Source organism: Ixodes scapularis, unplaced genomic scaffold, assembly GCF_016920785.2.
Source record: "Ixodes scapularis isolate PalLabHiFi unplaced genomic scaffold, ASM1692078v2 PGA_scaffold2__306_contigs__length_199485367, whole genome shotgun sequence".
Taxonomy (NCBI): domain Eukaryota; kingdom Metazoa; phylum Arthropoda; class Arachnida; order Ixodida; family Ixodidae; genus Ixodes; species Ixodes scapularis.
Genome location: NW_024609857.1, coordinates 117,492,549 through 117,518,368, shown reverse-complemented (window position 1 = coordinate 117,518,368; position 25,820 = coordinate 117,492,549). Strand labels below are relative to the sequence as shown.

General features: G+C 46.9%; 2 protein-coding genes across 2 annotated transcripts in view; one reads left to right on the top strand and one right to left on the bottom strand.

Moving 5' to 3' along the window:
• LOC121836583 (protein 5NUC-like) overlaps nt 1-12,296 on the top strand; it is a 52,021-nt gene extending 39,725 nt beyond the window's left edge. Inside the window, exon 4 of the mRNA XM_042291518.1 lies at nt 12,286-12,296. Within this exon, the coding sequence (XP_042147452.1) occupies nt 12,286-12,296 (11 nt within the window). The remainder of the gene's footprint in view (nt 1-12,285) is intronic.
• Nucleotides 12,297-13,653: 1,357 nt separating this feature from the next.
• LOC121046828 lies at nt 13,654-25,061 on the bottom strand. The gene is made up of 5 exons (XM_042291517.1): nt 24,977-25,061; nt 24,797-24,858; nt 21,034-21,138; nt 15,127-15,153; nt 13,654-13,803 (listed from the first exon to the last, which is right to left on the bottom strand). Exons 1-5 carry the CDS (start codon nt 25,059-25,061, stop codon nt 13,654-13,656), a joined length of 429 nt encoding a protein of 142 aa, XP_042147451.1.
• Between the last annotated feature and the right edge of the window lie 759 nt (nt 25,062-25,820).

Genomic DNA, 25,820 nt, shown 5'->3' with positions numbered 1-25,820 from the left:
CTGGGGTACTCCTGAGTAAACTGCTAACGGAGGAGAGCAAACTTTATTACAGCTAACATACTGCATTCTTCCTTCTACATAAGAACGTATCCAAGATATCAAAACCTGATTTAATCCCAATAAGTTTAATTTTTGTACTAATTTGTCATGGGGTACCCGGTCAAATGCTTTAGAGTAATCCATAAATATTACGTCAACCTGACTTCGTTCGTTTATTGCTGATGCAACCTCATGTGTGCACTGTATTAATTGCGTGACTGTCGAAAGACCCTGACGAAACCCGCACTGGTGTTCATACAGTAAGTTATTTTCCTCTAAGTATGTATTTATATGTTTAGAAATTATGTGCTCTAAAAGTTTGCAGCATGTCGTTGTTAATGATATGGGGCGATAATTTTGAATGTCCATCTTGTTTCCGCACTTGTAAATGGGCAGAATTTTCCCACAAAGCCAGTCTTCTGGTAACTTACTCTGAAGAAGGGACGCTTAAAAAATTAAATATAAATACCGTGAAACCCACTCTGCATATCTTCTCAAAATGCGTTGGGGATATTGTCTGGTCCGGATGCTCTTTTATCGTTTATATTCAAGAATAAATTAAAAATACCACTTTCAGACAAAACCAACTCCGGCATTTGTGAGTCGTTGGGTACGACGACAGGCTCTACCGGTGGGTCACGTGACACCGTAAAAACAGACTGGAAGTATTTGTTGAATTCTTTTGCAATCGCAGAGGGACAAGAGACAACTTCATTATTGATTAAAACTTGCGCAATTTCTTCCTTCGGAGTCGAAAAGAAACGCCAAAAGTTCTGTGGGGATTCCCTCAGGAACCGTGAGAGCACATTACCACAGTAGCTTTCCTTTGCTTGCGTCGCAAGATCCTTTAACTGCCGTCCTAAATTCGCTATCTCAGTGGTGTTTCTAACTTTGTTCTTTCTTCGGCGTTTTATTTTTCGTTTTATTTGCAGAATTTCCCTCGTTATCCAAGGATGCCTCCTTTTTGCTCTCACTTTCTTTGAAGGAACAAAACGACATATACAGTGGGATACAATACTTTTAAACTTTCTCCACAGCTCGTTCACATCAGATAGATGACTGAAATGATCAAAATGCTCTTCTAAGTGGTCAAGAACAGACACATCATCCGCGTTCTGGAAACCGTGAACTAAATATTCGGGACGGGTGTTTTGGGATATTTTTTTCGAGAGTTGCGATGAAAATACCAACATCTTATGATCTGACACTCCATCAATAATATCAATCTCGTCCACTTGAACCAGATTGCTAACAAAAAATAAGTCTAACGTTGATTGACCAGCATTTGTTTCTCGGGTCGGACCGATCACTAACTGTCTCAGGTTGAAACAAAAAGCAATATCAAGAAGCAGTTCTGAGGACAGTACCTTATTTTCACCCACTTGGCTAGTTGTCCAATCAATACCGGGCAGGTTAAAGTCCCCTGTCAAAATAATTTTAGCTTTGTCGGTGAATTGTAGAGCCATGTAGTCATATAAATCTTCTAAAAACTTTGGCGCGGTGTTTGGGGGCCTATAAACGGCACCTATAATAAATGTATTTCCGTCGATTGTTACTTTACACCATAATACCTCACCGTTGATAAGGCAATTTATTGGAACCAAATCTACCGTGTGTTTAAAAATGATAGCCACCCCTCCCCCCCCCCCCCCCCCCACCTCTTGATCCTCTGTCTTTCCGAATCATTTTGTATGGAGGTGGGACAATTTCATTGTCCCAATTACCACCGTGCAGCCAGGTCTCCGTAATTACAACAATGTGAGGGTCATGAAACAACAAGATTTCTAGTACGTCTACTTTATTTAATATACTTCTAGCAGTGAAGCTCAATATCTTAAAAAATTTCAGCGGGTGCTTACTGATTTGTGGCGTCACTTATTGTTTGGGTGAGCTTGCTGTTTGTTTGCTTTACACATCTGCCCATTGATATCATCCCCCAAAAAATATTGTCGCCAATCTTTATCCCGTCATGAATTAGAAAATGTTTTCTCAGTTATCATGATGCCGCTTGCTGCATTCCCCCAACTTCTTGCGCCTTTCAAGTGTCATCCGGGAATAGTCGTGTTCCATTGTTATCTTACACCCTTTCAGTAGTCGGCGTTTCTTTAGAAGATTCTTTTTCTGCGGAAACGAAAAATTTAGCGATGACAGGTCGATTCCTGTTCGTTTTTCGCCCAACGCGATGCAAGCGTTCGACAGTGTTAACACGAATTCCAAGCGTTTCTTCAAAAACACCATCCAGTACCTTTGATTTTAACGTATCTGGCGTTTCATTGTTGTCTTCCGGAATCCCAAAAAAGCATAAGGTTATTGCGGCGGCTATAATCTTCTAGACTGCGAAGCTTCCTCTGACACTCAAAAAGGTCTTCTTGCATTGACGTAACGCTTTGTTGAAGACCTACGACTTGATCTTTAACCTCGTTTGTGTCTTGGACTATTACTTCAATCTGTTCAACACTTTTAGCTAAGTGTCGAATTTGCTTTCAAACTGTTGCTGGCTAGTTTTTATTACTCCGAGATCATTTATAATCACGTTTTGTGTAGCCAGAATAGCTTTCACCATTTCCTCCATCGTCAGTGGGGTATCAGTGCCCCCCTCATCACGTCCCGGATTTGATTCAATGTCCCCGCATAACAATAGGTCAAAAGTGACATCATACATTCCTGCAACAACAACACACACGTCCGAGGGCATGGCAGCGAAAAAAAGCAAATGTTGCTTGTGCGTTTACAATACAAGGAGCGATCATTACTCACCTGCATAAAAAACATTAGAGGGTTATCCATTGCTCCCGGTGAAGTGCCTCCATGCCCTCTGACGCTGAGCAGCCAACGCGGCCCTTTTGTAGTTACGTAGGCGGGGGCGGGACGTGTTGTCGATGTCGCTCCGGTATTTGCGATGTCGCTGAGCACCAGTGGCTTGAACATGTTGCCAGGTTCTCTGTTGATACGTGAAGGGGCATCGCTGCTTCCGTGAGACCGTGACCACAATCGTGACGAGGCGTGTTGGTGATCCGTAAGATTGATCTGCGCTGTCGCCGTTGCGCTGACCAAGCGCTCTGTTGAGTCGAGCTGCCCCATCGTGGTTCCGCTGGCCGAGCATTCCGTTGAATCGAGCTGCAGCATCACCGAGCCCGTATATCCAGCCAGGGATATCAGACACTGCATGAAAAACATTAGAGGGTTATCCATCGCTCCCGGTGAAGTGCCACCATGCCCTCTGCATGGTGGCACTTCACCGGATCAAGAGCTTCAGATCAAGAGCTTCAGGGTAATGTCGGCACCAGGTACAAAGATCGCCGAAGATAATCCTCAATGTTTCGCGGACGTTTGTCGAGACGTGGTTGAGGGTCGTTCAGAACGAACCCTTGCAGGCCAATTCATTGGTACGGGCAGCTTCGGTAGGCATGGTCGGCCTCATGCAGTGGTAGCAGAGTGGATTTTGGTAGACCATTCGCAGCACCTCTGTTTTCCTCGGTGTACTTTGTTCAGCGCGGACCTACACTGGTTATTCCCGATGTCGGGAATGCTTCGGCGTTGGCGTGTCTAGTTGAATTGGCATTGAATAGTAACGGGGAGCCGGTGGCGGTTGTTGTGAATTTGTGGCGTAAGTCACCCTTGGTTCGTCAGATGGCGCTTCGCTCGAAAAAGTCTCCAGTTGAAATGCCTGTCGAATTTGTTCCGAAACAATCTCAGCAATCAAAATAAAAAAAAAAAACGGGCAACTGATGGCAGGAACTAGCTTCCTGATTTCCTCCCGGACAACGTCGTGGATGATGTCGCGGATGCCTGGGAGGCTGGCGTCGAAGTTGCAGCTGGACGACTCGAGTGTCGAGACGCTGGGGAGTTGTTGATATTGACAGGCTCGGGGCTGCAGCGTACATTAAATGTTGGAAGCCTCGGTGATATGAACCCTTCGACTGTTGTCGTGGGGTTGCGGACAAGGCTGCCGAAGTTGTTGTCTCTCACATGAGGGACATGGGATTCTTAGCTTCTTGTTTTCTGTGGCATCAGGGTTGGTGTGGGTGCTCGATCAGGCGCAAAACATCCTCCATGCAGGCGGTGACGCTCTCGTTGGGGCAGTGTCTAGGACAGAATCAGGAATTCGGCACTCTCTCGTCAATGTTGGCTGATGAACGTGCACTTCAGCTCGATCTTGCAAACTTCCCAAGACGTTAAGGAGGATTCGTGGTTCTCAAACCAGTGCCTGGCAGTTTCTTTGAGGAGAAGAATCGGTTTTGCAGGATCTGGTTTTCAGTCTACCCCTGTTCCGGGTATCACGGTCATATTCTTCAATCCAGCCCTCGACGTCTGCATACACCTTGCGTGAAAGGACATCAGTAAGTGAGGTGCGACGGGCATGGAAACGATGGTGGGCGCGGACGCGGTTAGCTGCTACAAGTTTGTCATTGTTGGCTTAGTCAGCTTCGGTTTTTCTGACAAAAGACCGAAATCCGGTGGTTCTTGCTGGTAGCAGCGACTGGCTCGGTTTTCAGGTTCTTCGTGGTGTATTTCCGAGGTTCGTCCTAGTGGTACTCGCACGTCGCGCGGTTTGTCTGCCGGGCTCAGGGTAGGACCTGGTTCACGTCTCGCCGGGGGTTTAAGACGCGGTATAATCCTCCATCCGTGTCTTGTTATCGAGCAACTCGGCTGAGGAGCCGCCAGGGTCCATACAGAGTGAAGGGCAATGGGTAGAGTGCGCAGCACCTCCACCATAAAATACGATGACAGCCGAGCATAGCCTGGATATTTCCACAGTAGTAAATTTTGATAGAAAATATTACCGAAGCAAGCATCCGTCACAATACAACAAAACAGACAGATGGGAGTCCATACTGACCACTAAAGAAGCTGAAGTGCTTTAGTGGCATTCTGTCCGGATCAATCCTCTCCTTCGGGGTTTGGCGACTGCCGTGGATGAGTTGAACTGAAATGGATGTGGGACCAGTTTTCTGGTAATGAGCCGCTGCAGACTGGCGTCGCAAAGCGGCGTGGAGGGGTGGACTGGGTAGGTAACACGCGCGACGAAATGCCCATACAGCTTGCAATTCGCGTAACGAGTGTTGATGAAACATTTGTGCCGGCGAAACGTGCGAGAGACCAGCGGAATCAATACCAACTGCAATACCTGTGCTCCGTGAAAGTACACGTCTACGCCAGAACAATTTAGCAAGCAGCACAGCATCACCTAAAGCAAGGCAGAGGAACGTATACCAGCTTGAAGGCACCTCTTCGGTGCGCCGCACACCTGTGCTCCGAGAAAGAGCACGTCTACGCCGGAACAATTTGGGAAGCCGCACAGTATCATTTAGCACGGCACGGGAACTACATGCTTCAAGGCAGCTCTCCGGTGCACGGTACAACCAAAGTGAGCCTTCGGTCATTTGAGCGAAGCGGCACCGCGATTGCACAGTGCCAAGCAGGACTCACGCAATTTCCGTCGCTAAATTGTATATCCAAATATATTGCACACACTTCACCGCAGATCTCGAAGGTTCCTGTGGTCAACGAGAGCACAGAAATGTCGCCTTAAAATTTATCCTAGCGGTGTCCGAATCAATCCGAGCTCCGAGCAACGTAGGGCCGATGTCTCTGTCGTGGTAATATCCCCGTCGGTTACCAGCAAAATGCACACCATTCCTTCGTATTTTCCAGTTATACCTACGTCAGACACCACGCTGAATCCTGAAGTCGCTTACGACCGGCCTCATATGACGGCTTCCGCGTCTGGATTCAACTCACCGAGACGAACGACAACGAACAAAACATCCGACAAGCTCCGGCCAATGCTCCGGCCCAGCTGGGTCCAGCCGCTGCCTGGGCGCTGCCATTTTTCCTGTGACTTCACGTATATGGTTTGGTCACGTGACGAGTGGTCATATTTGCGTACAATGGCAGCGGCCTTATGGGGGCCACTTTCGAGTGCAGACCGGAACCCCGGCTTATAGCTCTAAGCTCCTCTACCTCGTTGCTATGGTCTAACCCGAACGGCTGGCGGCAAATTTACTATACCTGACAAAAGAATCGTATCCTTTTCCCCAACTTTGTCGGTAGTTAATAAAAAAAAAACTAAATATAGAAGCAGAAACTGTAGTCACTCGGGGTGTTTTTTTTACGTAAAGGCATCCCGATAAACACAAAAGCAGACGTCGTCTGCTCCTGTCTTCACAAACGCCGACAGTCATTACGCGCACTTGCATTGCTTGTTTATGTTCGGTTTTGTTTTCTTGCCAACAGGGGTGTTCATTGTGCGACAGTTAACGCGCAAGTAACGGAGTCAGGCCGCTTTGTAGTACGTCAAGCTGGGAGGCTTTAAAAAGGTCAAGCGCAAGTTCTTCGAGTTTGGCTTACGACCACCTTTCAAGTCGGTGATCTGGACGTGGGCTTTCCAGAAGTAGCGTCAAGAAAAAAACGCCCGTCTTCCACGTTCCTCCTCAAAAAGACAAGCTCCGGCCGCTTCGCTATCGTCGGTGTCTTCGTGGCAGATCCCCGTCCGCTTTTGCGAAGAGCCACACGTTTGCTCGGTGTATCCAAGCACACTGTAAGCAAAGTTATCCAAGAGTTGCGCCCGTACCAGCTTGGCCTGATTCATGAGTTGTTGCCCGGTGACACGAGAAGTGACTCAACTTTTGCCAGAACAATCTCCTCAGTATTGCACAAGATCCATCACATCTGCATATTTTGCTGTTTAGTGATGACGCGGTATTTCCCCTGGACGTGCAGGTCGACACCCAGAACTGTCACTACTGGAGTTCGACGAACTAGACTGGATACTCGAGAGGGTTTGGAGTCGTTGAAAATAACAGTCCGTTGCGGATTCTAGAGAGAGAGCGTCGTTGGCCCCTTTTTCTCAGACGGCAACGTGTCTGGAGACACTCACGTGCAGATGATGCAGGATGAGTTTCTTCCGGAGTTGTAAGCACATGACATGCAGCGGGACGTATGCCTTTTATGCAAGATGGGGCACCCCCCCACAGGGGCACAAGTGTAAGACACTGGCTGGCCACCATCTTCCCAGGACACTCGATGTGCCGGGGATCACCGAACATGCCGTGGCCACACCGATCGCCAGACCTCACATAATGCAATTTTTCATTTGGGGGTTTGTGAAGTACCAGGTGTACAAGGGCTGCATCCCCCTACTCGACACATGCCCCCCCCCCCCTCCCCCAGCCAGTGGGGGGGGGAGGGGGGGGGGCATGGGGCCTGGTTTTCCCCGAAATTTTCTATTCTGCTGGGACCTCCTCTCCCCCCTCCTCCTCAAACAGCATTTGGTCACGGGCGCCCCCCCTCCCCCCCCCCCCCCCCCCCCCCCCCCCGAAACAAAATCCAGGATACGTGCCTGAGCTGCTGCCTTCGGAAAGTACTAGACCACGCCTGCTAGCATCTGCACTTGGAGCCTACGATGCCTCGACGAAGTCTTGGTTCCGTCCGGAGTAGAGCCGTAGTAGCAGCGTCTACATTCGGCAGCCCTTTTTACGGCTGCCAAATGCTATCGTCACGGAGTCTGCAGCCACCCTTATCGCGGCTGCTCTCCCGTGTTCTCTAAACTGAATCCCCATGCAAAAAAGATTCTTTGTATGCGCCCTTTTTTCGTCCGAGATATTGCTCCCTTTGTTACCTCCATTTTCTGCAGTCCGATGTCGCACACCATGTTCTACCTCTAAATCAATGGAGGGCTCGCGTCATAACAAAAACGCCGAGTCAGCTGCAGGTGGAGCAACAAGACATCTTTATTCAGGATAAATAAAGACGGTATACAAATACACAATTTAGCGAGCATAATCCTGGTTAAAGAAAAGACCAACAACCGCCAGGAATTGTGCCCAAACCGAGTGGAGCACGTGAGAAACCATGCGACGGTACTGTGTTGCAAACCGAAAGACCGAAACCGAAACTAACCAGAAACCTTCGGCCGATGGGGGCACCATCTGTGAGATGCGGTCGCAAACCGGCATTCCGTCTGCTGCTTCTCACTGACGGCGTCCTCTCACAGACGAAAACCGTTTTCACTTCAAACTTTTTATTCCGACAATGGTACATGTTGAAACTTCGGCATCTCGCTCGAACGGCTGGCGCTACATTATGACGAAGTTAGAGCGCTCCGCGATATCTAGTTTATTTTTGCGCTACAAAAAAGAGAGTTTTTTTTTTTTTTTCGCGGAGTCGCGGTACTTACTCTGACTGAGCCAGTCACAATAATGGTGCGTGCCGGACAAGTCATGTTGGAGCAAACGTCGAATAAGATATAGACGCTTTGCACAAGCGCCAGGTTACAGTGGCCATTGCTGACCCTCGCTTGTCTTACCTAGAGTCACTTACGCTTTCAAAGTACCGCATTCCTTTTCTTTGAAATTTTGCCGACAATACAGCCGCTCTATTCAACAATATTCTGGTTCTCTGCGGCATCATTGGACAGCGGCAGTCACGTGAGTCGCTATCGTCATCATCACGGTCTTTCAACGCCATCATCTTGGGTCCAGCGATCCTCTGCCTGCTGCTGTTTACTGCGCGCGCACGCTGAAGTCCGTCGCTCAGCACGCGCGTTTTCCGTGTTACGTCGAGGTACGAACAACACGACATTAGACAGTTTTAGTGGACCGTACGCTATAGCTTTGCGTACGGAAGGGGGATTGCGGGTCGTGAGTGCGCATGCGCAGAACGCAATAGAAGGGCTAGCGTATTGCGTACGCACGCAACGCTGGGGATTTTGCGTTGCTGGCTAGCGGGCCTTGCGGGACGCTCTCGAGAGATCTCGGACCCAACGAGAGCGACAGTTTCAAGATGGCGGTGGCCTCGACTAGCGCAGCAAGGGCGACGTGGTGTTTTCGAAGTTCTGTGTTACGCGAGATTGAGTGGTGTTCAGCTCGGCGATTCTTTCTGGGACCTACCGCGGTCGAATCAGATCGCGCTGCAGCTGAAGGAGTGCACAATGGAAATGTTCGCCACTCGCAGTGTGCGTCGACGTTGCGATCTGCTCAACGCTAAGCCTATTTCCACAGTTCATCGCCGACGGACGAACGACTCGAAAAGAAATCGCCGAAGTTCTCGCTATGCACTGGACATCAGGGTCTTGAATTTCATCCCGCGATAGCATTGATAAAAGGTGCCGTTTCCAGGGGACGACTGACGGAGCCTCCATGATGGAATTCGGCTACGCACTCGTACTCGTAGCCTCTGTACCCCGCAGAAAAGCGCGCTTGACGAGGCAGCTGTGGCTTGGTTTAATTTGAAATAAAATGATTGGACACGTTTTCATTTGCAATATTTCTTTCCAGGAGCATGGTTGCGCTATAAGCACGCGGAACTCTACGGCTCTATACTTCGTTTCAGCTTCCGTGCGAGCGCAGCCAAAGCTACGTGTGGCCGGAGCCAATCACACACCGGCAATAGGTCACGCGATCTCGCCTGCACTTTTGTATCACTCCGCTGCGCCGCTGGTCGTCCGCGCCGCCCGCGCTTGCCGAGTATTTCGTCTGCTGCGGGTGTATATCAACGGTATCGTCTGCTACAGGTTTAAAAGGGGCCCTTTCACGTTCTGAAATTTAGTCACAAGGGATGTCAGTACGTAGGCTGGCCGCTGGCGTCCGTGTCCGAGCTTTCCACCTGTTCGGCATTTCGGCATAGTTTCGAGATGTAGGTAAACATTGCAAGGTGACCGATGACCCGGCCGTTGATGTTTCCTTGTATTGTCTGGATATACCAGGGCTCGAAGCGCAGTCCTTTCCACCAGCTTCTCGGCGTTCAATGTGATCGGCAGGTAAAGGGGTGCCCTGATTTCGCCGCGTATCAGGGAATTGTAGTGGCCCGGACGCTTTTCTTGTTTACAACGCATTCGCGGTACGACGCGGCCGGAGTCTCCTACCGAATCGGAAAGTAGACATTCATCACGACCTCTCGCGCCTGACGCCCAAACATGCCTTTGCGAAAGGACGTTTTGAAGCGACTCGGGGAGGAAAGCAACGAACAAGCAGCGAAGCACATGATTCGGCCATTACGGGAACGAAATCACAACCTAGCGCTGCAGCCGTGTTGCCAGCGGATGTACGTGTTTTCACCAACCGTATGCATTTACATATATTAATAAAAACATAAACTTCAGATATTTAATTCCTTTAGTTGCAAATCATTCTCAGCAGTACACATCTGGAATATTGTGCAACGTTTACGCACAAAACAGTTGTTTAAAAAAATTACTTTTGCGGACTACTTTGCGATGCGTAGGAATGCTCTTTTCGAAGTTGCGAACCGTCCCTCAGCCTTTGGCTGCGCTCAGACGGAAGCTGAAACGAAGTATAGCAAATTTAACCAAGATCATGCGCGGTGTTCACTCGAAAACGTAACGCACAACTAAATTCGGTCCGAGCAGGTCAATTTTAGCGTACCTATATACTATTGCGTATTGCGTACGTAAGATCCAGCAACGCTATACTAAAACTGTCTATTGATTCGCTGCCACAGTTGCGGCCGCGGCAGCTGGCGCAGGCGACGGCTACAGCTCGGCTTGGCTCATCTACAGCCACTCCTTCATCTGCGCGCGGACCCAAGATGGCGGCGCCTGACTTGCTTCAGACGTGTAGTTTGGGAGTTTCGGTACTCTGAAAGCAAAGTCAAAGTCAAATTTGGGGGTTTTACGTGCCAAACCTACGACGGGCATCTGGCACGCCCCAGCGGAGGAATGAGGATTAATTTCGACCACCTGGGGATCTTTTGACGTGCAACCGAAAGCTCGGTTACACGGCGCCTTCTCCGCAATAAGCCTCCGTCATATTGCGGGCACCTCGGCCGGGATTCGAACCCGCCACCTGGGGATCCGTAGGCCGGCGCTCTCGCCTCGGAGCCACCGAGGCGGCTGGTACTCTGAAAGCGTAGCTTTATTTAGTGACTTTAGTCTTACACATATGACAAGCCAGAAAACCGGGTGTTGACGAGCGTCCACTAAGGCTAACGCTGGGAAGAAGGATACAGTAGTATATAAAATAACAAAATGCCTCCTGCGCTGAAGCTTTGGACAAAGTGTGACGCCCTCAATTTGGGTAGTACAGACCCACCTGAATGGCCTCACACTACTCTTGTGGCGCCTTCGTTGGGCTTTTTTTTCTGTCTTTGTAGTGCAGAGCGCACACCAATTCGGTGGAGGGCACCTGGGCCCACGCTTAAAACTCTATTCCATCTGGATGGCGCGAGAGCCAACATTTCACTGGTCACCTTGCAAAGTTTATGTTTTGGAGGAGAGAGAAGACGCGCGGAAACACTGATAGATTGCAGTCGTTCGTCGCCGCGACCGCCAAAATCTAGAGCCCCGACGCAGGGCGAGGATTCTGACGGCCCCGGTGACTTCGAGCGATCCACTGCGCTGAGCCCGTCGCCCGCCTGCATGCATAAAAACGACTTATGCGCCAACCGCTTGTCAAGTGCTCGTTACGTCAGTTATAGGTTCTGGTAGCGGTCTAAACGGCCCTTTTCAGGGCCCCCATATTTTGCAAACGGAGCTGTTTTCTGAATGCGGCACCCCGTGTATCTGTAAAAAGTTCACAGGAAAAACCTAGTCAAGGTATGTGGTCCCCAACTTGTATATCGCGTGTTATGATTCAAATAACAATTGTTCTTTTGCTTATTTCGCGCGTATTGATCCCACTAAAGGCCCCCGTTGCGGTCGTCCCGCGGTGCTCTTGCTTGCTCAATCGGCGTCGTCGTGTCTCAGCTTCGTCGTCTTTGCCAGCGGCGCACCGACGAAGGCGGTTGATCTGACACACCGCGTTCGGCTTTGGCTAGCAGACGGCGTTCGTAAAATGGCGTCAGCTGTTGTTGGCTTCACGCGGCGGTACCGTACGTGCTTCCATTCATTCGGCGTTCGTTGCTATGGTGACGGCGAGGAAAGCAGACGAACTTTATGTTGCGGAAGAACGCTGCGGCGCATCGATACCAGGTGCGTTCTAAGGCCCTTTCCGCATGCTTTTCAATTGGCGGTAGGCGAACAAAAAGAGTTCGAAATAAGGACTTAACGCAGAAGGCTGCATTTCTCCAGCGCCGCATAGTTTGACGATCCTTACACGAAAACCGCATTTTTTCTAGCCATCCCGCGTCCTGTTTTTTTTTTTTTTTTTTTTTTTTACCCTTAACATGGGTTTAAATTATCAAACAGCCCATACCTCGTGCCCTCCACTTGTCTTCAGCTCGCCCTTCTCCTTTTCTTCTTCACCCCGTTGTTACTCTAAGAACGTGACGATCTCATACATATTCCAGTAATGGGCTAAGTGACATAAAAAAAAAAGACCAAACAGTGGCTATGCCAGGATATCCGTACCATAAGCTTAGGTTGAGCTGGTTATTCTTAGCTTTGCTGATTGTACATTATTAGCTTGATTTTCATGCTTACTGCTGCTTCGATGACACACACACGGTGTACGCATTATACGACTACTTCGGGATCCGATGAGTTAAAAGGGTCATGAAACGATTTTCCTACTTCTTCCTCGTTAGCTTTAATCCTCAACTCAAATGCCAATTGTGAAATCACGTGGTCGTGACATTCCTTCGGCACCGGTGCGATGACTCCTAGCTTCCACCGTGCTTTTTATGCACACCATAAAACTTGTCATTCCCCAGTGACAATAAGTTCCGTCAGGGCACTCATTGGCCACGAGCGCGAATCCAAATATTCGTCGACGGATTGATTGTTGACGAGCGCATAGGTCCGAGTGACGCAGTTCTCGTGTCCAATGCGTGAGCTTGGCTCTGCTGACGTCAGTTTGGCGCCGGTGACGCGCTTTTGGAACCGCGGATGTATCATAGTGAAAAGGCAGAGAGCTTTTGAAGGCAAGAAGGTACAAAATAGTCCGCTATATTTTCAAATGTTCGTACCGAAAAGCTGGCTTTTGACTTTCTAACCTCTTTCTTTTGGCCAACGAAATGGTATGCGATTAGTAAAGTCCCAATTTGAAATCATTCATCTCAACCCAAAATTCGTTTCATGGCCCCTTTAAGCTTCTCCGGTATTCTTATTGCGGAGGAGGCGCCGTGTAACCGAGCTTTCGGTTGCACGTCAAAAGATGCCCAGGTTGTCCAAATTGATCCTCAGGCCTCCGCTGAGGCATGCCAGATGCCCGTCGTTGGTTTGGTCAGCTGTGCGCCGTGTTGTTATGTATCAAGCAACCAAGCTGCCACCCATGACAACGGGACAGCGCGAGCCATGATCTCGAGCGGGTGCATACGCGCGGCGCGTGTGTCGGGGACTGACCTAGGCCAGAAGGCCTCCACACGCGTCATCATAGTCAGATCGATCGAGGCGAGAGATTGGGCAGGAGTGCTGCGTCAGTGTTCGGCTGCGGCTCGTGGCCAATCAGCGCGTCGAAGGTCGGGCTCGGGTCCAATAGCCGACCGAGCGCGATCCGACTGTGATGACGTTTCATAGAAGAAGAGGAAACCATGCGGAGGCCTTCTGTCTAGGTGGTGTTGCCTAGGCGCCATACCAGTTCCACGGCCACTCGATTAGGACAGGGGGGATCGAGTGGCCGTGGCGCAGGCATGCCTGTACATCCTAAGTGTAACTTTCGCGAAAGGTTAGCTGAAGACACAAAGGCATTACAACAGTCAGAGATGGCTGCAGCGCATTCAGCATGAGACCCAAAGCGACACGCACTTTGAAAAACGTGTGATAGACAGACACTTTTCCTTCCGTAAAACAGCCTGTTTATTTGTGTCTCTTAAGTAATAAAAAATAAAATAGTTTGAGGACGGGCCACGCGTGTCTGAATCAGTTACCTGAAAAAAAAAGACATTCTGATTGAGACAAATAAAGGCGCTATAAAACAGTAAAGAAACATTTAAAGGACTAATGTATTCACTTATCTAGTATATAAAATGCTCCTTTTACTTGATGACGAGATAAACAGACGTAGAAGGTCTGTACAGACCTGACGTCTTTCTCCGTTACTGTTACATTGCTCACCGAGCAATGTCGTAGCTCACAATCCTCTAATACCTGGGAATTGCTATACACTCCGTAGAGGTATAACGTGATTCCATTGATTCAAATCAGACAACGACTCGTTCTCTCCTAAAAGCATGGTTCTATAATTTTCTAAGTCCCAGGCTGGCCCAAATGCCTGTTTGCGGTGCACTTACTAAGGCAGCCAAAATGCCGAGTAACAAAGAGTTGGCACGTAACTCTATTTTTCTTCTCCCTTATAGTGAGACACGCGTAACGTCCTTCTTAACTTCTTGAATTTTGAAGCTGAATGCTCAGGTCGAGTGTGGCCATAGTACGTTGCAGGTTTAGCATAGCCCAAGACACACCCTCAAAGTTCTCTGCACGCCACGATTTGATATTTCCTTCCCACCAATTCCCTCCTTTCCAGCGTTCGCTCTGCTAAAGTGGAAAGAGTGGAAGGCTTTGTGGCGAGGCGCTGCAACAGATTAGGTTATCATCCTTATAATTAAATGTCTTTGTCAAAAGAAGTTAAATAATCATAATAAATTATCTGGCAATTCAGTGCGCAGCTCACCGGAAAATTTTGCGCCGGTTGCTTCCATGCAATCGATCTTCATTTGCTCAAGTCTGGGTCGCTCATGTTCCTATTAAGTAGATCCAGATTTAGTAAGTTCTCCTTAAGTAATAGCTAGTTGAAAAAGAAGCTGAACAAGTGTAATTTTAGCTGTAATGAAGAGAACAGTTACAAATATCAGTAACGTTTAACATATATTCGAGGGCAGCTCTTAGGCGCCCATTTCCGACTGAGCGGCGCCGCCCTCGCCGTCGGCGTAACCACGCGTTGCATTATGGGACGTTTCCCATAATGACGTAACACGTGACGTCATGTGTGACCTCATGAGGGGCACTCGTGGAGGTCACGACGAAGGTCACGACCTTCACAGTGACCTTCACAAGGCCTTCACGAGTGACCTTCTTGACGTCATTCGTGACGTCACGAAGGTCACTTGTGAAGGCCCTGACGCATATGTACCACCAATCGAAGACGTTAAAACAGATCATGTGTCAACAGTGAATGAGCTGTGTATGTTTAAAAGAAGGGAAGTTGGTTAGCCCCCCCCCCTTGGCATAAAAAAGCAAATTTCAATACTTACCGGCAAGAAACTTGCGAAGTCATCATACTAGAAAAAAGAAAAGCCATATTTTCATCTCTAAAAGTACTAGTATACATCAGAACAATATGATGTGGTGGTGGTCAAAGCTGGTGGAAATAGGTAAAAAAATAACATTTTGGACACCTCAGGACGAGAGCCGATGTTTCGCTTGGGTACACTGCTTCCACAAGCCGTTGAAAAAGTCACAAATTGAGACGTTTTTAATTCAATATCCGTATATATTTCCTAAGCAGTGACAACAAGCTTGAAGTGATCATGATGCGCCATCAAGAAAGGAGGTCTATGATCATCTTATTTAGGACAGGAGTGACAAGAAATTCGTATTTTTATGAAACCGTTTAAGGGTGTTTCTCAAAACATGAACCAAATCGTTCCTGCAAAATGTACGTATTGCACAGAAGAGGGATTAATGTAATGTTGGTCTTTTGCAATAGGCCCATTTAACATAATAACGTTAATAAATAGGATCTAAAATAGTTTCAATAATCAACACTTTAGTTAGTACGTTTAAAAGTATTGTCTTAATTAGAAACTTGCTGGAAATAATTGAAAACTACTCAATCAACATATTTTAGAAGATGCAAGGCTATTTAACGAAGTCAAACCAGTAAACTTTCTTTTGAAAGTCAAAAGCTTGTGTTGTCTGTTTGTCTTCAATGTCCCTCTTTCCTTATCATAAATTAGAAACCAACATGCTCAACCATCTATATTATACTTCCGTGAGCTACATGCAATATGCTGTCCTGCTGATAAGCCACTGAACCACCTGGAGTTTGACCCATCCTCGACCTTCTGGGCCACCATCTTCCTGTCAAAGATGAGTCTTCTTCGCCTGCAACTGCGAGCCGCGGGAGTCTGCCTTCGAGAGTACGCGGCCGATTTCTCAGTTCACCGTCTCCTATGCTTCGAACCATCAAGCTGGCCTTCCACTTACAGAGTAATGCAAATAACGAGGAAGGAAATCTCACGGCAAATCCTTTAGATGAAGACTGGGCTATGCCCTTGATGACCGGATGATTCGGCACCTACTTCAACACACATTCCGCCTTCGTTTTTCTACGGGAATCTTCGGACCACCTTCTGGAGACATCGTGGAGACGCGTGCTCCAGGGCATCTTCGCGGGTTCTGCCTCCCGCCGCAAGGCAGGCCTGGATCCCCTATAAATCTGTCCGACACCGAGCTGTCGGCAGAAGCAACTGCCCTTCTGTCAAAAGGCCCCAAGTTCGCGCCACCAGCGCCATCATCAAGAGTGGACCAGCTGGCCGAGCTCCGTCTATGAGATTGAAGGCGAGGGTCCCGGAGGGTGATCGGCAGGACTTTGTCGGTGCGGCGGCCGGCGTGGTTTGCACCACGGTGACGCGGGTGCACCGGCACGCTCGATGGTAACACCCGTCGTGGAGGAGCCCCGCCAATACGGTTTAATTCTCTTGGAGGTGGACACGATGGACCGATCCGTCATAATGAACAGAGACAAATTCGGAAAGAAAGTGGATTAGGCATTAAAAGAACTTTGTTCCCCTAAAGACCGTCTATCGGAAGCACTTTGATCCTAAGTAAAACCCTTTTGTGATTCTCTCAACCTCTCTTCCTTAAAAACGCTAGTTTCTGCCCCATAAAAAGAGTATCGTTCTATCTTCTTTACGCAAAAACGCACAAGCCAGATATTTCCCTTCGAAGCATAATCTCCGAAGGCGGATGCTGGCAGAAACCTTTCGCCCTCTGCCTACACAACCACCTTTCCTCTATCGATGTCCACCAACCCTTCCGCGTTAAGGGCTCCCTTGAGGTGATTGATTTTATTCGACATTTGCACAACAATAAGGACCAGAACATGTTCTCGCTGGATGTCGAGGAGATATATTACAATCTCGACCTCCAAATTCTTCTGAGCTCTGTGGCTGAGGCAATTGACCTGTATGGAATTACCAGGTTTCAAAACGCGTCCGGAATCGCGGTCGCAGGCCTCCTCGATCTTCTCCGGCTCTACGTGGGCTCCACTTTTATTCACGTGGAAAGAGTCTTCATTCAGAGGTCGGGCGTGTGTATCGGTTTCTGTCTCGTGCCGATCCTCAGCAAAATTTATCTTCTTTTTTTTTTTTTTTTGTGGATCGCGCGGTGCAGGAGCATCTTGCTCGTCCAAGTAATGAACGTAAGATCTTCCGGTACGTTGACGACTACCTCGTTCTTCATCCTGTCTCCAACTCAGATATTTGCACCCTTCAGGCATTTATAACTAAAGCCAACGTCCTCACCTTCAAAAAAGAAGACCCTACTCAGGAGGGTTTCCAATTCTTCGATATTTGATACACCCACTCGTCTCTCGGTCTGTGCTGGTCTTTTCAAAAGCGCTCCCAGAAACCTGCCCTCCCCTTCTCTAGGCCACCAGGCTCCGGAGGGCGAGTTACCCGGTGGACCTCCTAGGTAATATCAGCAAGAAACGCATACTGCAGTCTAGGAGTCGCTCAAAGGAGGCTCCTCCGGGACCGGACCCGGTCTACCCGCCCTGCGTGCATCCCTTAATCCCACAACACGGCAGACTGACTGCATGCGCAGGCACATTGATTCGCCACCAGAGTTCTTTTTTCATTTAAATTTAAATTGGGAGACATGTGCAAGCGATTCACTAACCAGAACCCCCCCCCCCCCCCCTTACACACACACACATGCACAAAAGACACGCGCAGTGCTTCCGTTCTTGCACAAGGGAGAAGGTGTATAGTATTCCTCTTGCGTGCGAAGCCGAGTGCATCGGTCAGACGGGGCGCTGCGTGAATGGCCGTCTCCGTGAGCAAGGCAAGGAAATTTTGTCTCCTTCTCCGGACTCCTTCCATGCAGTAGTGGCTCACGCCAAAAACTGCTTCCCGTGCAGCCCTCAGTTCTCGAAAACCAAATTTCTCGAAGGGCACAAATGTCGATTCGGCACGGAAATCCTTGAGTCTCTAAATATCAAATCTTCTGTCTCAAACCTGTCCAGCCGTTCTTTTCTTTTTCCGATCGAGAGATTCGCTTCCCGCGAGGCAAGAGGGTTCCTCCAAAGTCATAAAAAAAAGTCGAAATTCCCGTATTATCTTCTCCTTCGCTTCTCCGCGCCCTTCTCCCCTCTTCCGTTCCTTCCCCAACAAGGCACCGCCGCCACTTGGGCTCCGTGTAACGATGACGTGCCAAATGACACAGAGCACACCCCCACCTTCCGTTGTGCACGCATAGCTGCGGGCAGGGCCCCATGGCTCACACTTCTCTCACCCACCACCCTCCCTCTCTACCTCCCGACGCCCCCCGTCGATCTTCGGGAGGCGAAGTCGAACCAGTGAACGTTTTGTTGAAAGTCGAAAGCTTGTGCTGTCTGTTTTCAATATCCCTCTTTCCTTCTCGTAAATAAAAAACCAACACGCTCAAGCATCTATATACCACGCATAGCATTTCACGGCGTTAAAAAAAAAAAAAAAAAATCGATTTTGAAATGTTTCTACGTTTTGATTTCACATCGCAGCGCATCTTTGCGCCAGCAGTCCTGCACTCCTACAAGGGAGGCAAGGCCAAAGTTTCTAGATGAAAAGCAGTTAACAAGCTTCTAGACCGCCGCTATGCTAGCGGGCTAAGAAGCCTATCTGCAAGTTCCATCTAGGGGGTCGCCGCCCTGGCGGCAGACCTCAGAAACGAAAAGAGTGTGATTTTTTCGCTGTGCATGCTCGCAACGTAGGTGACGGAGGCTCACGAACACGGCCAGAACTAATACTACACGGCGGTGGTACGATAAACGTGCAACGTGATGTGCAGCCAAGAAGCCCTGCTGCTACCGATACTGAAAATGCTGAAAACGTCTACTTCGCTGTCTGTGTGTGCTCGGTGTTTAGATGATTTTTACGAAGCTGCCTTCGGACGTTTAAGTGGCCGTAAAGACGTAAAAGTCGATGTGATCATCGTCGCTACCCCGGCACCGCTGGCCGAGAATGCACTAGCCCTAAGCGAAACTTGTTACGTTCGACGGGTGGTCAACAAGGGCTCCCGTGTGGATTCTGAATATTAATTCTGAGGACAGAGGTAGGTTAAACGTTGCTTTCTTTTGAACATAACCAGTGTGAGTACACTGCGTCTATTAAGGAGACTTAATAGCGTTTTTAGTGCGTACGCGTAACGACTCGGCCAACTCTGCTCCGTCGCTTTTGTCCGAAAGCTTTAAACAGTTACCTTTGCAGCTGGCGTGTTTCTTCGAATGCAATTCGCAATTGACGGCGTTGTTTTATTATAGTTTGGTTTTATTGTGTTTTAAAAGTCCACAACGGTAATAGTCAAAATGCTATCGGTGCGGCATCTTTAGTTCGCTCCATTTCGAGCATAGCACAATTAACCCCCTAGCGACTTGAGATTATACTGTTTGCAGTTAAACAGAGTGTTAGTTTTCAGGGATTGTTTCCTCGTTATTTTTGAACCAGTGTATGCACAAGGATTTCACATGAGTGCAATGTTTCGACGTGCGTAGTGTAAATAATGTTTGTGGTACCGGGCAAAATATACGGGAATGATTCCGAGCTTTTTTGGAGCTATTCGTTTTTGCAGAGTGACAAGGTAGTGACCCAAATCAGAAAATCGCATCGTAATACGACGGACGGTTAGGAAACCGAATTTTTTTTTTAACGTCGTAAAAGGCTATATGTGTCTTATATTCCACTACAATATGTTGTTTTAGTTGTTTTGAATAATGCCCAGCAAGTTTCTTATTTAAACCATACCTTCAAAGTTACTAATTAAAACGTTTATAACTCCCAAAGATTAATAAGAGAATTATACTGAATGCTACTAGTTTTTCGCAATGACCCTTTAACAGAAACTAATACGACATGAACCTTCTTTTCTTTTCTGTGAGACGTGTGGATTCGTCAGTACACCGGCAATGTGTAATCTAAACCTTTATTTTATAGAAGGCTACGATAATGCTAAGCTATTGAGCCTCCACCGCCTAATTACTAAATTAAATTATCAATTAGCCTATTCATTGATTCATGTTTTGCAAATTTTTACGTGGATTACCGTTCAATAACATCTGTGCTAACCGCTCCAACCAAGTGCAGTGAACATACTGAAGAAATTAGAAAATAAATCACTTATAAAATGAGTGCCTTAAAACAACAAAATTAATAAACGAGAAAATACACATCTCCCGTAGACACAACCAACATACGGCGGCGTCAACTGCTTTCAAAAAAGTGTCGTCTGCTTGCGGCGCCTACCTTAATGGCGGCGCCACGAGCACAAACCTCGGTCAACTCGGTCGTCTGCTGAGGAGGTTTCCGTTGAAAATTTCAGAAAGATTGTTCTTATCCCCCCCCCCCCCCCCCCAAAAAAAAAAAAAAAAAAACTCAGCTACACACTGAAATTTTACCATTCAAAATGTACCACTGAAATGCAACCTTAATTAAAATTTGAGATGGCTGAGCGGCCGGTGCACCACTTTTTTCCGGTTGATCTTGGAGCGAGCCTGGGATTCAAACATCTTATAAATTCCCCAATACCCGTATGATATTAATAGAGAGTTTTAGTAGATCGTTCCGATACCTCCGATAGCCCCGATAACGATACTGTGCATGCGCAAGGGAGGCGGTGGCGGAGTATCGGGATATCGTTATCGGAGTCATGGGAACGATCTACTAAAACTCTCTAATGTTTAAATAACTCTCATTTCCTCAACGCAATGTATGGTAGAGTCATGGATGAATGTTGCACCACTCGCATTGCATTGCAGGTCCTGACACTATGTCTTTTGTCGCTTACTCTCGTGTAAAAAGAAAGGCGTGGTTCCTTTCATTTTTGCGAACCACCCTGAACGAAACGCTTCTAACCTAAATTTGACGCGTCGACCAAGATAAGATTGTTCTGAAAGGCGTTACCAGAGCATCGCCGGCATCGACGGCTGACTTGCACATGAGCGCAATAACGTCCACCTCATGCATCTCTCCGAAGAAGCTTTTGTGGCTGTTCCAAAGTTTCAACATCTGAAAAGAGTGAGAAGATAGAATGATTCTGCGTCGTAGAGTTGAAAAATGGTAGTTTGTTGGTATCGACATTTTATTTTCGTCGGTACAGCTGGGACCATCAACTCAATTACCAATTTTTACCGCTTTCAAGAGAAGCCCATAATTTGCTTAATACTCACAGACTTATGATGTAAATTTCTTTATTTTTATACAACGGACCGGAATAGTTCAAGCACGAATTATGAGAAAAGAAAAGTGGCATGTGACTCTGTTCAGATAAGACAGGTCACAAGGTGCAGGGCCTTTTAGTTTTAATTAAACTTTTGTTTTAGATAGAAAAACATATAAAATCAATAAAACACACCTTACCTTCCCAAAACAAAAATGTAATGTTTTTGTTAAAAACAAAAACAAATAAAGGTGTCTGAGATGAGGCAGAAGTATGATCTTCCCGATTGCGCGTAGACGAAACTTTGAGGGTCAGAAGATTAAAAATAAAGCTTTCTACAGCGTAAATATTTTTATGTATAAAGCATGCCTACTGGTGTATTGCAGCAGTTAAATTTATTTTTGTTTAAGTTCGCAGTTCAAGTAAAATAAAATGACAAACTGGCGTCTTGCGCAACTATCTTGTATTTAGGCATTTTCGGTGATTTTTTTAACACATATTAGAGTTCAGCTCTTCGCCTGACACTTTATGTACAGAAAATTTCTTGCTTTCTTAATTTTTAACGAAGACGTTATCGCTCAGCTATTATAAGTGATTTTGCATTGCACCCGAAAGATTCCGGAATATCGAAACAGTCGAAATAGTGCAATATTTTTGCGGCAATTAAAATAAATATAAAATCTTACTCGATTCGCTCGCAATCATCCTCAATTAACCCTTGGAAACGCGTGATTCCGAATCCGCACATAACCACGTTGCATTATTTTGTTTCAAGTTATAAAATTCAGCACCTGACCATATCTATGCTGCAATCAATTCAAGTTGGAGGTGTCCTGCCTCAACGACTAGCAGTACTAGAACACCGCATCCACAGTGGCCATAGTTGGTCGCGTTAATTGCCATACAGCAATTGCCATACACCATACAGCATACACTTTAAGTGTGAGCGTAGCAGAACCTACAAGAGCGAGATCCGGGCTATCAGTGTCCCCGCCAAGCAACGAGGTATGGGGGCTTCGGGCGATAAACTTGTATCCCGTTCACCAGGCAAGAGATCCCCACCTGGCTGCCGCCCCGTTGTGCAATGTTGATCACTGGACACGTGACCGTACCAAATCCTCACGCAAAACTGAGCCGAGGTTTGTATTACGATCGCTATAAGAAACGTGATGAAATATTTTTTTCAATACTCTTATCCCCAGAGATCAGTGTCTAGCTGGAATATAAAACCCAAAATAGAGCACCGCGGCTGACGGCATCTAATGGAGGCATTGCGAAGCTGCCTGAGTTTTTGTCTTAAAAGCATATTTTGGACATAAAACAGACGAAACATAACTTATCTCGTCAGTATTTTTATTAAAGAGTAATAAGGAATTATTTGTGCGCGATACTTTCTTAAAATCTAAACGTAAAACTATAAGGTCACGTTTTGGTGGTCAAAAATGTGCAACTTGGCGGCGACCAATCGGGGGTCACTTTTAGCTGCCAGTTTATCGCTCTGAGCTTTACCTAGTTGCTGCCAAGCACGTGCGCTCGTAAAGTGCAAACACTGTTCAGGGCTATATGCTCGCGCTTGTAGTATCAAAAGTCAAATTTTGGGGGTTTTACGTGCCAAACCTACGACGGGCATCTGGCACGCCCCAGCGGAGGACTGAGGATTAATTTCGATCACCTGGGGATCTTTTGACGTGCAACCGAAAGCTCGGTTACACGGCGCCTTCTCCGCAATAAGCCTCCGTCGCTTGTAGCATCGGCTGCGTCTGAACTTGAAACGAAATATAGTATACAACCCTGCCAAAGCTACTCGCGTGAGTGCGTGGCTTCGCCTGCAGTGGTCTTTACTTCATCTATGCTTTTGTTTGCTCGAGAACGCGTACAAATAATCTGCGAGACCGAACCCCATGCTCGCGCCAGCAGCTTTGACAGCGTTGTACACTGAATATGAAACAGAGTAAAGAACTTTACTAGTGTTTTGTGCGCATGTTTATACAGCCTGAAGTTAGTCTGCCACAACGGGAGACTTGTTTCTTAGCTGTGGATGAGAAATTTAGCAAGAGCAGTACAACCGCTAGCCTGGGTTCTTTAACGTGCACCACGCAGTAGTAATACCCGACCGCACGCCGGCACGACGCTCATCTAGGTCGAAACGGGCCCAGGGGTTGGGATTAAACCCAGGATCCCCGGGTTCTGCAGCGCGAGCTTTCGCTTCACGTGCTCCGAGCTGGTGTGCGCTAGCCGACTCGACTACCGATTTCCAGACCTTTTCAAAAAAGGACCCCTGGACGGTTCCATTTTGAGTGCTTATGGGTATGCTGCGCGATTTGCTCACTTTTCGAAGTGACGAACATGCGCGTGCTGGGCTGAGGAGATTGCACGCTGGGCTGAGGACTTGCATATATTGGAAATTGCAATGGTGTATAGTCGTCGAGAGAAAAAGCCATAATGGTAATAAACTGCAACAGAGACCGAGCAAAACGCTTTTTTAATACAATAACATGCAACATGTTTCTTTGCGGATCCTGAATTACCCAATTCCAAAAGTTCATAAACAAAATTGAAAAACATTGAGGACATTTTTTATTGCCGCACAAAATTTGCTTTATTTTGGCTTGTTCGATATTTTGAAACCTTCCGGGCGCTACGCAAAATACACTTACAATATTTGAGGGCTATCGTTTCTGTTAAAAGTGAACAAAGCATGCAACACTTTGTAAGAAATGTTTCACCCTAAAAACTTTATGAAAAGATGTGTAACAATATCGCCGAAAAATGTCTAAATATAAAAGAGTTTCGGAAGAGGTCATGGTTGTAATTTTATTAGAGTAACAAAAACTTGACCTAAGCAAATATAACGGCTTCAATTACAAGAGTTGCCATGTTATAAACAAATGCGTATATATATATATATATATATATATATATATAAACGGTGTAGAATTATTTTTTATTCCTGTGGCCTTTCAAGTTAAGTCTACGCGCATTTGGGGGAATTGTAGTTCCACCTCCTCGAAGGTACGATTTTTTAACGGAAACAGAGAAATGTTTTGCAAAAGTAAGGTCCATTCTTTTGCATGGACATGTTTTTTTACCTCACATCAAAGTCAAACTTCCATTAAAAAATAGGTATGGCTCTCCTGTCACCATCCTTATCTGACACACCCATGTACGTTATATCATACTGACTTCTTAGTTAAAGTTTAATGCCCGTTCACACACTTGCCACTTCTTAAGACACGGTGCCTCGGAATCCTTTAGAATCTCTACAACGAGAGGACACACCGGCGCCATCTATTGGGTAGCAGTGGAAACTTGGCTCTCCCGCATATTATCTATTTCTCTCGCGCATCATCCTTTCTTTCTTGGCTCGAACAACGTTTGTCAACGTCATAAATGACCACTTCTTATAGGTATTACGCACAATTGACCTCGGAAATCCCGCAAAACCTTCGCGGACTCCCATTGGAGAACAACTGCTCCATACAGTCGGAAGAATCCAAGCTTACCCACCGCTTCAGATCCGTTGTCGTGGATGCATTCCATAAAATATAAGAGTTCCTCTCGCGTGTACACTGAAATACGAGATATATCTAACCGTTAGGAAACATAACCCCAACAGTAACTGAAAATATATTGAACAACAACATACTACAGTACAGTCGCCATTTGTCTGCTATGAATATTTTATACCAGTTACATTATTTTCGATATGCACAGGTGTCGTACGCAAATGTTGCAGGTAAGGTAATTTTTCGCAGCAAACTTTTTGTGCCATTCAAAATCATACCGGTAGTTTGTTGAGTTCAAGGTACGGGACTCGTCATTTCCGGTTTCTTTTCATCCATGAAGCTTCTCAATAGGAATAGAAACAAGACGAAAGCTGGTCTTCATGTGGTTCTCACTGCCACAAATAACAGTAACTCCTCTCACAGTGAGGGACTTAAATGTGTAATTTTAAAATAGTACCACGCGCTCATGAGAAACGCATTTTTTTGGGATCAAGATTCAAGAACTATGAATTCGACGAGCATCGCTGCAATATGCATAACATATAATTTCCTCTCACTTCACGATCGTCAATATTTTAATCTTAATTTCGTAAGCAAACAATAGCACAGGCCCAAATTAATATTATTGATAAATGCATGAAAGGGGGTATCCCAGATAGTGGTTTCAAATATCGTAATTTTTATTCGATACTAAAAGGCACTATCACAATGAGAAAATACTTGAACAACTTTAACCTTCAACACGAGGGAGACATCTGTCCTGCGACCCTTTCAGATTGAGGCAACAGCAACGGTCGGGAAACATGTTTTCCTTGTCGCTCAGCAACCGTGTTCGCCGATTTGTTGTCTGACAGTTCAAGAACATCCTGTCACACCGCGCTGACGGCGCGGTCAACACGACGAACCTTCGGCCATCTTTTTGTTGACCTGTGTTCGTATGCGCAGCGACGTCGCTGGAAATGCGCCTCTACCAAGTGAAAATGCATTTGAAGGGACGGAAATTAGCGCGGGACAATATCCACCAG

What these genes read in the sequence shown, in the direction of transcription:
- LOC121046828 (XM_042291517.1), bottom strand. Translation starts at nt 25,061, where the DNA reads ATGGCACAAAAAGTTTGCTGCGAAAAATTACCTTACCTGCAACATTTG. An exon ending in ACGACAACGGATCTGAAGCG is followed by an intron (nt 21,139 to 24,796) that starts GTGGGTAAGCTT and finishes CACTCTTTTCAG; the next exon opens with ATGTTGAAACTTTGGAACAG. An exon ending in ACTTCGCAAGTTTCTTGCCG is followed by an intron (nt 13,804 to 15,126) that starts GTAAGTATTGAA and finishes TTTTTTTTTCAG; the next exon opens with GTAACTGATTCAGACACGCG.